General features: G+C 37.5%; 2 protein-coding genes across 2 annotated transcripts in view; one reads left to right on the top strand and one right to left on the bottom strand.

Moving 5' to 3' along the window:
• Prosbeta3 (proteasome subunit beta type-3) overlaps positions 1-15,537 on the bottom strand; it is a 144,891-nt gene that overhangs the window by 9,081 nt on the left and 120,273 nt on the right. Inside the window, exon 5 of the mRNA XM_090374676.1 lies at positions 5,253-5,347. Coding sequence (XP_090230802.1) covers positions 5,253-5,347 — 95 coding nt within the window. The remainder of the gene's footprint in view (positions 1-5,252; positions 5,348-15,537) is intronic.
• The window catches only part of LOC150091204 (transmembrane protein 19), a 256,672-nt gene that overhangs the window by 164,779 nt on the left and 76,356 nt on the right, over positions 1-15,537 (top strand). The gene's annotated exons all lie outside the window — the stretch shown is intronic.

Here is a 15,537-nt window from a genome sequence, read left to right as displayed (position 1 = left end):
TTGGTTTTCATGCCACATGCCTCACTGGACATGGATTGGCATATAAATTGTCATTGTTAAGGTTACTTGAGCATGTATTTGTGGAGAGCTGGAAAAATCTGGATTGTCTTTGCTATTTGGATATAAGATCTAAATCAAAAAGATCAGTTGGGATTTTAGAGAAAGAGCAACTCTGGGTTCAGTTATAAATCGTCGGCTATTTGCATATTTTAATGACATTGTGAACAAAGTATTTAGAAGACAGAATACTCTAATGGTAGATAGCAGTGTACCACCATGTCGTAGAAGGAATGGGAACTCACCCGATTAAGATCTACAGATATGAAGTATCCAGGTAAATTTTTCTTAGTGGCCAAATTGAAAGTTCAGGAAAGAAAAACAAAGGGAAAGGGGGAAAAATAATAAGGGATATATGCATTCATTGAGTTCTTTTTATTGTCTATACCAACTTACTGTATCAACTCCAACCCAGTTAATAAAATAACACTGCAGTTGATAGCCACCGATAGGCTGCTACCTAGGGAATGGCCTTCAGCATTAATGGAATCTTAAAGCCTGGAAAACCTGTATGCTTCTCCCTTTTATGTTATATTTTTCTAAGGGGATCATACACAGAACTTCACTTGGCTTTGAAGATGTATATCCTAAATTCTCTTGAATTTCAGCTGATTTTAAACATGAAGCAGTCTTCCACGTTATTTGGTTTTTGACATTGTTTTTGTTATGTCTACACAAGCACAAAGGTGTAAAGTATGTGCAGAGCATTTTATGTGATTTGGCGGAACTGTCAGAAGTGTATTAGTATTCTCACAGCACGATTCCCAGGTTAACTCATTCCATTCACTAGATTCCCCAAAACATCTTTTAAGTATTCCGTAATACTTTGAAACAATGTTTCCATTTTCCTTCCTAGAGTATAAGAGCTTAACATTTAAAGACCAAATTCAGGTAAATGCAGATCCTTATAGCAAGAAGGGGTTATCTACAGTTGTCAAAGGAATCATTGTGTGAAGAATGAATTTTAAAGTATTAACTTCAAACTGTTCTTCAGATTTATTATTTTTTTTAACAATTGTCACTGTTTTTGTTGATTTGTCACATTATTTCTTGCTACGCCTTTTCTCCTTCAAATAATACACATATTCTTGCCCAGCCTTATCACCACATCTCCGTTTGAGATGGCATATGAAATTAGATAATGAATTGTTGTGAACTTTAATTTCAACTGAATTAGGCTCATATTTGACGCACAGGGCAGCTGTTATATTTGTAGAATTTTATCTTCCACTAATTTAAAAAACTTCCCATCTGTAATACTTATATTTCCGGCAAGAGTAAAAGGATGGACGTACCCAAATTACACTGGTCAACACAAATTGTTACGAAAACACCTAATCTTGACTAATTTTATGCTGCTGAACACTAAAATCACATTAAAATTTGTCAATTGGCCCTTGTTTTCAAATTACAGTTGGGTCTCACATTAGTGAATTACTCTACATTATCAACTACGGCTCTTGGCAACACCGGAATTTCAGTACTATCATGCTTTTGTCGCCTAGCTCTGCATCATGTGATAAAGTTGTTGCTTCATATTTGTGCCATGTGCCCCGTAATTGTGTGAATAGTCTGTGTTCGCAATTGTGTCACCCCTCTCCCCCACCACTGAGCGTTGTTTTGACTGGGCAATTGATTTTAGCCACATCTTATTTGTTCATGGTGCGTTACAATTAGGTTTCATTTTATATTAAATCAGTGACCATGAATAGCGGGCGGGGGTTTACCAGTATATACCACTTTAATAATCCTAAAAATCATGAAAAGCTTTAAAAAAAAAAAAAAAAAAAAATTTGGCCCACACGTACCTCACAGACATTTTATTTGGCCCGCCCATTATAAAGATCATTCTGTGAAAGTGACAACATTTTGTACTCTAAATAAAGACTATGATAAATTCTATCAAACAGAAGGTGAACTCACTGTTTGTAAGGATGTTGAAGGTCTAATGGCATTAATGAACATGAGGCACCTTCCCCTAGAATGGCAACTATTTATAGCTGCTTTGAAGTTAGCCTTAAGGTCGTGTTATTACACGGAAATATGCTGCCTTCAATACCTCTTGCGTATGCCATCCACAAAAAAAAAAAAAAAAAAATCAACCTCGTATGAGTAGCACATATGTGGTGATTTAAAGGTAAAAGGGTTACTCTAAGTACTGTTAGTCTCTTCTCTGCGAGTGGGATAGTCTTACGCAAGTCGGAATTTCCCCCATACTTATGCAGCACTCCCAACCGTGCTTGCCGAATTGATTGAATCAAAAAAGAAATGTTCGACAAACATGCAAATAGAAGTATTTATTGTATTTATTCAATTTTTTATCTCATGTGCAGGAAAGGAAAAATTACAAAAATGAGACGAGACAGGCATGTCATTAAGTTTTACCTCTCAAGCATCATTGCCAGAATCTTCGTCTTCAGCTGATAAGTATGCCGCTGTGGAGATTTAGAAGGGGTAGGTCACTCAACCTTACAAAAGAACACATTAATGGATGACTGGATGCTGGTCTTTTTCTTTTCATCGTAGATTTCTTTGTAGCAAGCAAGCATATCATTCACCCCTGTTAACTTTTAAGAATCGTTTGCTGTCAGGATCCATCTTCTCAAACCTCACTATTGCCGATGAAATTTCACGAAATGCCACTGCCATTTCTCTGGTGAGGAAGCATCTCAGCTCCTCATTTGGTTCATCTTGAGCTTCGGCAGCTCAAGATGAACTTGAGCTTTCACTATCGCTGCCTGCAAGTCAATAAGTTCTTCTTCCTCTATTAACTCCTCCACATCTTTGACATCAACCTCCAACTGAAGTAGCTCTGCAACCTCTTCATATGATTCTTTTTCAAAGCCTTTTACGTGCTGTGGGCATATTTTCTTCCTTGCGCCATTTAAAAACTTAATAATTTCCATCCAGGCCTTATTGATGTTTACGATGCCGTGGTAAATATTGTAGGATTTCCAAAAGTCTCTTAACGTAAAATTTTTCTCGTCTACCGAAGACAATGCCTGAGCAAATGTGTGTAAATAGTATGCTTTTAAATTCAAAATAACACCCTGATCCACAGGTTCGATGAGTGAAGTCGTGTTTTGGGGTAGAAATACGAATCTCACGTTCAAATTGAAATCGTCTACATGTGTAGGATGTCCAGAAGCATCATCTAATAGAAACAAAATCTTGAAAGGAACATCGTTGTCTTTAGAATATTTTTCAACCTCGGAATGAAGCAGCATTTAAACCAATCCTCAAAGAGAGATATTGTTATCCATGCTGTGTTCGGCCAGAAATGTGCGGGTAGGGTGGCTTTATTGATGCCCTTAAATGCACAAGGATTTCCAGAATGGTACACAAGCAGTGGTTTTAATCTGTAATCTCCCGCTGCATTAGCCCCAAGCAAGAGCGTGGTCCTATCTTTTGACGCCTTGAAACCTGGCATTGTATTTTCGATCTAGCATTTTTACACAGCAGTCTCGTCAACTTTAAAATTTGCTGCGTTGAATAGCCGCATTCATTAATAATTTTTTCCAACACACCACAAAATTTCTCTGCATCTGCAGAATCAGCACTGACAACTTCACCGCATACTTTAATGTTGTGGAAACCAGCACGATTCTTGAACCTATTAAGGTTCAAGTGCCCAACCCAAGTTCGCTTGCTGCGAACTTGGGTTGGGGTTTGCTCAGGGGCACTTGCTTCTGAATCTGATTTTCCATCCTGTTCCATCTTCGGCATAGCACCTGAATGCTGTTTTGTGATCACTGTTGATCTTAAGTGCGTTGATCCTTTGACATGTTCTTTTATACGTGCACTGTCCTTTAAAATAGTATTCACTGTTGAAGCAGCGAGACCTAATTCTGTGCAATAGATGACAAACTTTTGTCCTGCTTCGTAATTAATCATTTTCATCTTCATTTCTATATCAATTTTTTTTTTTTTTTTTTTTTTGTTTCCTAGCACTGCCACTACTTGCACTTTCCATTGGTCCCTTTTCCTTCATCATTGTAATACTTAAATAGGAATGAAGAGAAGCTCCTGACAATTTGTTTTTTATATGATTGAAGATTTCAGTGAAGGGGAACTCATTTCAACATAATACCATAAAAACCCACAGAATTCCAGTTATCAGTATTATCACAAATGCAATAAGATTAAGCTTACTACCCATTTATAATAGATTGCTCTAACAGAAAAGCCCAAATAAACTGGAAAGTGCAAATTGTTTTTCAGTTGTGACCTTCAGAAACGTGCTTTAGAAAAATATCACAAAGTCGTTCAAAATTGATTCTTATAATGGGAATGTACAATAATAATGAAAGGGTAGTGAAATTGTCATTATAAATATGACCTTTTAGAGAGATAAATAGCTTAGTAATATAGCAAAATTTTCAACTTCCAAGGACTTGGAACGAATTTAAAAAAAAAAAAAAAAAAAAAAAAAAGGTATTTGGTTCAACATTACTATATTTTCACGATAAATGGGGAAATTCAAGGTCAGCTGGATAGTTACCTACGGAAGGATGGAAATGCATAGGTTGTCTATTTCCTTTTTTCTTATTAATTATTAATTTAATTTAACTTAATTTTTTTTTGATTGGTGCAGCATAAGCCTTAGGCTTCCTTGCACCATATGGCCATTACTAATACTAACTTCACTCCAACCATTTTGAGCTCTAGACAAATCTCCACACCCTCTTTTTCTCAGGAGACAAGCTCTTCCTCTGTTGGAACATCAATGGTCACTCTGTCCTCTGAATAACGAATGAGAACAATGGAGTGATTACCTACCTCAGCAAGAATATGTCTTGCTGAGGTAGGTAATCACTCCATTGTTCTAAGTGAAGTGCAGCATGCAAGTGACCTAATCCAAAAGGAACTGATATTTGCAAGCATTCTTGTATTTTATTATTTCAATAAAATTACTTTGTAAAAGAGTTGAAAAAGACTAGGCCACATTGATGGAAACTTTAGCTTTAATTGGATATTAACAAGCACAAATTCAACTGCAACATGAAGTAACTATTTTAAGCAAGCTTTATGAATTTAATAAATAGGCCTACACAGACTATTTATACTTTAACACCCAAGACTCACATGTAATGTTCAGTAATAACATAGCTGACTTTTATTATATATTAAAGAAATTTATGATAACTGGATGTAAATAATTTATAGAGAGAAAATAATTTTTCATTTATACTCACATTATATATACTATGCCTCCCCAACCTGAAATGGCATCCCTATCAAAGGCATTCACTAAAGCTTGAGATATTGTCTCAAAAAGATCACCTGGTTCCTAGAATGCAATTAAAACAACCATATGGTATTTTATATACATATTAAAAATAAGATAGTAAAACTGTCTCAAAAGTTATAAATACTCCAGACCCTTATTGTTGATAATTTATGGTATGGTATTCTTAATGCAGGGCCCTTCAACTTGTGACAGTAAAGGAAAGAGTATGTGTTATGGGGGGTTTAGGGGTGCATAAGCTGCCGGGGCTATAGTGTGCCTCAATAAAGGAGCACAATGTAGCTTAGCCACTCATCCATGGATTGCAAAACTAAAATCACACAATATATAATAGGTGCCTCCATAGCCAGGTGGGCAGGAGCAGCAGTACATAGCACATGCTTCTTGATTAGACCGGGGTTCGAGCCCGAGTCACCATAATACGGAGGATGCGGAAAGGTCAGGGAATGACTACCACATATCCCCGGAGCAATATGGCCTTAGTTGCTAATGCTCCTAAAAACCAAATAACAACGCTATTATGAACTCTCAGACCACTATCAAATCTTAATCATTAAAGGAACAGCATTTGAGGTATGATTTATGGAGCACCTACACTATAAAATCAGCAGCTTGCCTTTTCTATTATGAAAATTCAGCAAAAATGGCAATCAAACCAATTATATCAAGATTAATCTCTGTCTAACTTGGGATGAAAAATCAAATATTCCTTCAACAACTAAAGAAGACATTGGTACAACTAAACTCACTTCCAGTTATGTGCACTGACAACACCGCCCACTATCTCTGTAATGTACCTTTCAAAACCCAACTAAGTTTCACAGTATTAGATTCTCAGATATTATTATCCAACAATACCTCAATATCAAAAACAGTTTTATACAGGATCTCAAAAATATTGGTACAAACGTTTACGGGAGGTAAGTAACATCTAAAGGAATGTGAATCACATAGGAACCCATAACCGGAAATGTCACCGTAAGTCGGTACATGGCGCTGTTCATCAGTTTGCGAGAGGGGAAATTCCTGGTTTACTCGTTCAAGCAGTAGTCGCCGCACGAAGAGCATGCACCTAGTGTATGGATTAGCAGAGGGGCAGTGGACGAGCCGCTCAACGAATTTATGGAGAACGCTTCCAAGACAGACATGTACCAGACCACCGTTTGCACGTGTGCATCAAAATTTGTGCGATTATGGGCCATTTAGAGGTAACAGGAGTAGTTCGGGCAGACCATGTTCCACACGAACTCTCACCATGGAAGAAAGTGTGCTGAATGCCGTCCAGAATAATCCTACTGCCAGCACACGTAGTGTCTCGTTGCAGTGTACAGTGTCTGGCACGACGATTCCTTACACCCCTTTCATCTCCAAAGGGGTTCAGTTACTACTCCCCCAAGATCATCTTGCACATATGGCTTTTGTGCAGTGGTTTCTCCAAGAAAGTGTTCAAGACTTGAATTTTCCAGCCTATGTTTTGGTCACAGATTAGGCTTATTTCACTCGGGAAGGCTTATTCAATCAGCACAATGCTCATGTGCGGGCTCACGACAACCCACACGGTGTGCGCCCCCATGTGGCACAACATCACTTCGCAATATATGTGTGGGCAGGTATGGTCGGTGACTGCTTAGTCGGCCCATACTTGTTACCATCCCACATGAACTCCGCTAAATATCGGATCTTTTTTAAACAAGTTCTACCAGGGTTACTTGACGATGTTCCAGCAAATGCAATGCAACATCTCAACATGATGGGGTGCCTGCCCATTAAGGTGTGTTCGTGACCATTTGAACAGGCGTTTTGGGCGTCAACGGATTGGCCGTGATGAACCCGTTGCCTGGCCCCCACGCTCACCTGATTTATCGAGCCTTAATTTCTTTCTGTGGGGCCCTCAAATCTATCGTGTATGAATCGCCTGTGGAGACGGAAATGGATCTCGTGGCGAGACTCGTCTGCGCTGCTGCTACTGTCAAAGAAACTCCAAGTGTGTCTGCCAATCCATGCTGTGTCGGTGTCACGCATGCAACGCGTCTCATGGTGGAACCTTCGAGCATCTGTTGTAACATCATGAAATGCATCCATCTCGTATTCCATTGTTAATATTATGTCAAATAAAAGTTTGCCACTAATTACTGTCTTGTGTCATTTCTGCTTCTTGTGCCTCTGTTATTACTTTCCTGTGATGTTTCAGGTTATGGGTTCCTATGCGATTCACATTCCTTTAGATGTTACCTACCTCCCCTAAATGTTTGTGTCAATATTTTTGAGACACCCTATATACTAATTTTAATACCATACCCAGTGCCAGAATTAGGTCATCTGGACCCTAAGAAAATCTTCTCGTGAAACAAATTAGTAACACTCAAATCACACCAGATGTTTTCATAATAAAGAGTAAGCAAACTTATTTGATATAATTTTTTCCATAGTTACAAAGTAAAAAATAAATACTCTTAATTGTACAAGTTAAACTGAACAGTACTGTTGTACCGGTAATTTGAGACTAGGAAAAAAAAAGCTAGTGTTAACAATTATTATTATTAGCTTTATGGTGCAAGGAAGTCTGAGGCTTATGCTGCACCAGCCAAAAAAAAAAATTCCCAAGTTACCCTGAGAGAGAGAGAGAGAGAGAATGATGATATCCATCTCAGGATCCTGGGGTGTGCCAAAGCCCATACTCACCAGATGTCAGCCCCTGGGGTTAAGAAAAAACCTCTGGAAACACTTCCAGGGGGATTTGAACCCAGGTTGTTTTCAATCAGCAAGCGGCTGCCCAAGGCACTATGTTAAGCCCCATACAATGCAAGGTATGTGAAAATGTATACTACAAGTTTCAAAGAGTCAGCTGAATTGGGTTTTAGATTTTCTGGATTGGAGAGAGAAAGAGAGAAGAAGAATCATTTCACATTACTTTTTTATCAGTGGTGAATCTCTTGGGATAGCAGTCTTGTTCCAGAATAATGGAGATGTGATTTAGTTTGTTACACAGTTTGTTGCTGTGACAGATAAGTGAAGGTTTTGATGCAAATCCGGGTGGTGGCAGGTGGGAGCAGGTGCACCATGGAAGCAGTGTTCATAGCACCCGCTATTAACAATGCTCACATACGTTTGGTTGGAAGATGAAGCAGCAAGCATGTTTCATTATGAACACAAACATGATTCTTCTTTGGTGAATAGTTGTAGGCAGTGTATTTAGGTGAAGTGATTATTATTATTAGCTATATGGTGCAAGGAAGCCTGAGGCTTATGGTGCAACAGCCAAAAAAAAAAAAAAAAAAAATCACGAGTTACCCTGAGACAGAGAGAGAAGTAGAAGGGAATCACCAAGAAAGAGAAGGATGATGACATCCAGCTCAGGATCCTGGGTGTGCCAAGCCCAAACTCACCAGATGTGAGCCCCTGGGATAAGCCATAAGTGTGGTACGTTGATGTGGAGGAAGATGAAGATATTCACTGCCACTTAAGCATTTCCACCTGGATCATGATATCCTTACACTTTGTACTTTAAGTGGATCCTGTATTAAGGTAAACTTTGAACTTTAGAAAATTACAAAATTTAAATTGCCAAAATATTACAGAAATGAAACTGTTGGCAAAACTTTAACCACTAGTGAAGTTAAATTTAAGCTATCGAATGAAAGTTACGAAGTTCTTGTCGAAATATCGATAACAGAGGCCTTCTGAATATTAGGTTAAGAATTTATTAAGTTGTAGCTTTATAAATACTTAAATACTAAATACAAAAATAAACTAACCTATGTGACTAAATGGATTCAAACTATATATTAACTATAATTTAGTAGATTAAATAAAAAAACATCAAAATTATTCAAAAAACTAACCTGCCACCACATACAATCAAGTGTAGCGCTGTGCTATACTTGTGCAGTGGTTAACATCCAACCAACAAATTATTTGTTGCTTGGATAATGTCACTGTTTAACAGCGTTTCTCAACCCATGTGCCACGAGTATGCTTCAAGTGTGCCATGGAAAATGCAAATTAAAAAAATAATAATAATAAATAATAAATCCCAGTTTTATTATAAAAATTAATTCAAATAAAAAATTTGTTTATTTATGCTGCACCAATCCAAGTCCCTTCCGGCAGTCAGTGTTGTGACATCACGTAGTTGTATATATGTGCGCAAAGCAAATATTACGAATTAAGTGCAACTTGTAAGCAGCATAGTCCAAAATTTCCTTTGTGTTTTTATCCCTAAAACGTCATATTCAGTTAATTCGTATAGAACAGTTATTTTCAATTAACGGTATTAGTTTCTACAACTATAATTTTTTTTAAAAATTATTAGCAATGAATAAATTTTTAGTGAAAGGAAATCAGAAGAGGCAACTTGATAACAATGAGCTTGGAGAAAATGACAATCAAAAACGAGCAACCATCAAAGTCAAAAAAGGAGAAAACATGTCGTAAATAGAATGACAATTATTTGGTGATGGGATTTTCTTATACTGGTACCCAAGATTGTCCTCAACCTTTATGTGTGGTATGCGGTTTAAAATTGTCGAATGAATCAATGGTGCCGAGTAAATTGCAGCGTCATTTTTCTACGAAAACTAGAATTTATTGTTGAAAACTATGGAATATTTTAAAAGACTGCAGGCATCTACTGGAAAAACAAGGTACAGAATTTTATAGTATGTCTAAAATATCTGACAAAGCTCAAGAAGCCAGCTATTTAGTAGCCAAACTGGTGACAAAAAAAAAAAAAAAAAAAAAAAAACCTCGCTTGATTACAGAAAGTCTGATTTTACCAGCATATCGGGTAATCGTGAAAAGTATTTTGAGAGAGGAAGCTGAAAAAATAAAATTATGACAGGACCACTTTCAAACAGTACAATTAGTAGGCGTATAAAAGAAACATCTGATGATATTGAAGTACAAGTTGTTCACCATATTAATCATTTTGGGTGACTGTTAGCATTGCAAGTAGATAATTCTACAGATATTAATGGGAAAGCCCAAAACATTCGAGGGAAAGAGACCCATTTTCAGCAAGAAATCTTCCAACATTAGAAATTAATTTGCAAGAGGAAGAAGAATTAGCTGAGATCCGGTAACCAGTCCCTGGAAATTTACTTTAATAACACTAATATTAGCAAATTCTGGATCACAATTCAAAATGAATTTCTACAAATTTCAGAAAAGGCAATTAGAATTTTATTGCCGTTTCCTACTTGTGCAAAACAGGGTTTTCCGCTTTAAACGAGATTAAACAAAAAAGAAGAGAGAGACTAAAGTCAGTAGAACAGTAGCTGAGAGTAAGCCTATCCACAATAAATCCTCGTATTAAAAAATGTGTGCCTCCCATCAAACCCAACTGTCTCACTGATTAAAATGATATAATTGTACATTTTTTTTGTTTTTATATAATTACGTTAATTTTTTTATATATTTTCTTTTAAATAATTTCTTTTCTTTTAAATTTCATGCAATTCGTGCATGTTCAAAAAAGCATTTAAAACAAATAAATGTATTACAGTGGATTCCGGTTATTTGGGCTACCGGTTAATTGGGGCAGCCGTTTATTTGGGGCAAATCTTAAAAAACAGAACCCAATTGAGAAAATAGTCAGGGTTTACTTCGCTTAATGGGACAACATGCCGTTTAATCGAGGCAGTAGACCGCAGCACTGGAGATTACCCTACGATTGTCTCCAACCGTACTACGTCGTTCGGTCAGATTTCTGGAGGTCACAACCATAAAAACAATAAAAACAATTAACAGTTACCTGATTATTTGGCTTTTCTGTTCAATCTATCATAAATGGATTGTAAAACTCGATCTTATTGAATTTGCGATAATACCAACAACTGGAATTCTGTGGGTTATTATGGTGAAATGTGTGAAATCTTCAATCATATAAAAAAATTAATTTTCAGAATCTTCCCTTCATTCCTATTTGTTAAGCTTCGTAACTTGTTACGTGTTAATTGCAATTTGTGTGTGATGTGTTCTTTGTTATTGATTGCTTATCTTTTTACTGTTTTAAATTTTAACCCCCACCCACAAATGTCAGTGAACAGAAATGACTAGTTAGTACATACATATGTATTATACTAAGTATTAATTATTCCGATTATCACGTATATCATCTGATTTTCACATATCATTTAATTTTTTAATTGGCAAGGTAATAAAGGGTAAATTTGTGCTTAATATATCTTTATTTTTATAGCCTGTGGATAATATTCCTCCTATTTTCGCTAATTAGAATCACTGTTTAATAGAATTAAATTTCAATTCACAAACATGATCACAATGACCGGCACTCACTACATATGTATAGTGAACAAATTGTAAAGCGGAGGTCCATTGTATTTTTAACTATTTACGTGAAACTTCGGATAATTGGGGCAGCCGCTTAATCGGGCCAAAATGCACTAGTCCCAATGTGACCCAATAACCGGAATCGACTGCATTAAATATACCAAACAGAAATAACTTCCACTTTGTGAATATATATATAAAATATGAGTATAATAGTGATTGTAGTGTGCTACAAAATTTTAGCATCTTGAAAAGTGTGCCGTAACAATGAAAAGGTTGAGAAACACAATGGTCTAACAACAATGACATTAGTCTAGGGAGAACACATGCTTTTCTGGAGGTTCCTCATGATGGATATTACAGCAAGTATTTTTCCAGATGTTGCTGAATCTTGGGACTTACAGAGGTACTAGGTGTTAGTTGTAGTAGCATAGTTATAGTGAGCTGTGTTTCCTTTTATTACAGAATAAAAGCCAGTATTCCCTGGGTTCATGAGACAGGAAGGAGAAATGGCATTGGAAAGATGATTATTTCAATGTGTCTCATCCACAAAGTTAGCTTACTAGACAGGTGATTTGTTGCATGCTTTAAATGACCGGCTGTTAATAATGTTGCACACCTGTAATGATCGGAATTTTCCCATAATACCTTCCCAATTCTTGTACCAATAGGCAGATTCCCAATTCTGTCACAGTCAGTACAGCAGGAATAATGGGCACTTTTCATTCAAAGCTGATGTTTGATGGACTTGAGATAGTCAGTGTGAAGTGCTTTAATGGCTTCTGTAACAGGGGCTAAATAGCAGGTTAAGATGAGTAAACGAACTGCCAGCATGATGACTCATGGAAGGACCGAAGCATGGAAATAGTTTAGAAATGGTGGCAGTTTCCCTCCTTGTTCTTGATTTGGGAGCAATGGTGTTTTCCAAATTTCAGGACTTCTTGAAAGGGAGTTAAGGGGGCTTTGTCACTGGCATAATTTAATGTTATTCTACCATTGACACATTTTTACTGTGCTCTTAAGGTTATAAATATAGTCATCTAATTCCATCATAAGTGTTGTATTGTGTGGGATGGGTTGGCAAGGTGGCATCCTGACAGCAGAAGTAGCTGACTGACACAGCAACATTACAATCCCCCCCCTCTCTCTCTCTGAATAAGATTTTGTTTGAACATAGTCAATTCTCAAAGTGAAGTGGGGAGCTTAAGTGCTGATTAGCTTTGGAAAGGCTTTTGCTATAACCTCTACACAAGATTATTTATTTCTGGCATCAACAGTACGAGAGCTGTTTGAAAGAGTGCTGCATTAATGAATGAGGGAAGTACTGATTCCAATACAAAAGGGTGTAGGTATGGCTCAAGCCTGAGTGAATTGCCTGTTACTACAAGTTGTTACTTTTCAAGGGAAGGAATGACATTAAACAGGCTTTGTCAAGCTAACAAAAAAGCTTACTGTATTTTTTGTTACACAGCTGAACATTCCCTATCTGATTGCATCAATTGAAGTAGCATTTTTACGAATTTATCCAGGAATAAATCTGCATGTCAGGTAGTTTCATAACTGTTGTCTGTGGTTGTGGACATGATGGGAAAGGGAGGGTCAGATGTTTGTTACTTGGAGCATTAGCAACTAAGGCCATATCACTCCAGGATATGCGGTGGTCATTCCCTGACCTTTCCGCATCCTCCGTATTTGGTGGTGACAGGCTCGAACCCAGGTCTAATCAAGAAGCCTGTGCTATGCACTACTGCTCCTTCCCACCTGGCTACGGAGGTGCCAGGGAAAGGGAGGGAGTCACATGCCAATTTACAGGGAGAAAGAGTTATATTTGAAAGGAACCAAGGCAAATCAGTATATTTTTTTCACAGCAACAACATGCAGTAAATTTTTTGGAGGCTGAAATTCTTTTCAGCCTCCAAAGGCAGATAGGCAAAGCAACCCTAGCAAATAAGACATTTACATGGAGCATTTTATTGATTCCCACATATTTTCTAGGTTAATTCTTTAGTTTTATTTATTTTTTTTTTTTATGAAACCCCAAACACGAGAGGTATTAGAACCTATAGAACTTAGTACTGTGCTTGGGTTGGAGGTTAACAACATGAAAGAAGATATTTGTTGACATTATACTTTAACTTCTGTAGACTGTAATTTTCAGAAAATACGTACGAACGAAGGAAGGTTGTTCCAGAAAACGGCAGTTGAATGAATAAATGAGGAAGATGAAAAGTTGGTTCTGTGGGTTTGACGTTGGACAGTAAATGGATGTTGGCTGGTGGCGGCACGTGTTCGGATTGTTTTGAAAGAGAGAGCGGGAATTATAGAAGCCAATTCAGAAGAACAGTGCCCATGGAAGTATCTGTAGAAGAGGCATGCAGCAGAAACAGTGCGTCTATGAGAAAGCGAGTGGAGAGACTCTGTTAGAGATGAGTCATTAATTAACCTAACTGTCCTCTTCTGAATGGAATCTAGAAGCCTGAGAGAGGGTTTGGGGCCACTGCCCCAGATGTGGAAACAATATTCCATGGTAGGGCAGATTTGTGATTTGTACAGAGTGAACAGCTGTTTGGAAGAAAAGTAACGCCAAGAGCGAAAGAGAAAACCAAGTTTTTTAGATGCAGAAGAAGCAATATTTGTAATGTGCTTGTGCCAAGAGATTAGAAGTCAAGTTAATCCCCAAAAGAGAGAGATCATCCTGCCTAGAAATTGGAGTGTCACCAAAGACAAGCATAGGAGCAGAATAATCTTTTTTGTGAGATATAAGAAAAGACAGAGTTTTAGAAGAATTGAAATCAACTAAGTTGTCTTTGCCCCAATGGAGAATTACCTGGAGATCGCCATTTAAGGAATTAGAAGGGGATATTCAAGAAGTTGAAGCTGATTCAGCAGGACAAGTTTTCTCAAAATGGAAAGTGGAATGCAAAGTGCTATCATCAGCAAAACTATGGATAGGATTTCTGGTCAATAGAAGAAGGTCATTAATATAGAAGAGGAAAAGAGTGGGGGGAGAAAGAACTGAACCATGGGAGAAACAAGAATTAGTGGAGAAGTTAGAAGACAGAGCGTCATCTACCATCACCCTCAGTGAGCAGTCGGAGAGAAAACTGGATAACCAATCACAAAAGACAGTTGGCAAACCATAAGATGGAAGCTTGTTTAGAAGACCTTTGTGTCAAACACGATTGAAAGCCTTTGAGATGTCAAGAGCAACTGCTTGTGTTTGACCTAAGTTTTCCATTGAATTTGTCCATAAATGGGTAACATAAGCCATAATATCACTAGTGGATCGACACTGACGGAATCCATACTGGCGATCGTTGATGAGATGAAAGGTTTCTGGGTAGTTGAAGATTTAGTGGTTAATTGATTTCTCCATTACTTTAGAAAGAGTAGCAGTAATTGCAATGACATCAGAAGTTTTGAAACAGTAGTCCAACCAAGGAAGAGAAGAAAAGAAATCTCGCAGGTCATCCCATTTTGCATTCTTGTAATGCCAAACAACGAGGTTGGGAATAGCCATGAGATAAAGGCTCCATTGGAGAAGAGACAATCACCAAGTTGTGATCTGAGATGCCTAAAGGACCACTCACTTCGACCGTGTATTTAGAAGGGTTGTTTGTGAGAAAAAGATCAAGCATGTTGGCTGTATGGTTAGGACTGTTCTAGGTAAATGAACAATCTGTGCAAGGTCATTAGTAATTGCAAAAGCCTCAGCATCTCGAACAGCTGGGTTGGTGTGACTAAAAAACAGAAGCCAGCTGGAGTAGTGAACATTAAAATCACCAAGGAAAATTACCTCACTGTTAGGAAAGTTGGGCTGGAGAAAGTCAAGTTGCAAAGAGAGGAAGTCGAAGAGCTCCAAGTGATTAGTAGAACTGGGAGAATGGTAGAGACAACAGATGAATTTGACACAATGAGGTAGAGAGATTTTAAGCCAGAGA

This window comes from Mastigoproctus giganteus, chromosome 1 (assembly GCF_048544385.1).
Source record: "Mastigoproctus giganteus isolate SK-2022 chromosome 1, ASM4854438v1, whole genome shotgun sequence".
Classification (NCBI taxonomy): Eukaryota; Metazoa; Arthropoda; class Arachnida; order Uropygi; family Thelyphonidae; genus Mastigoproctus; species Mastigoproctus giganteus.
The sequence above is the reverse complement of the archived record's forward strand: the minus strand, read 5'-3'. Positions and strand labels throughout refer to the sequence as shown.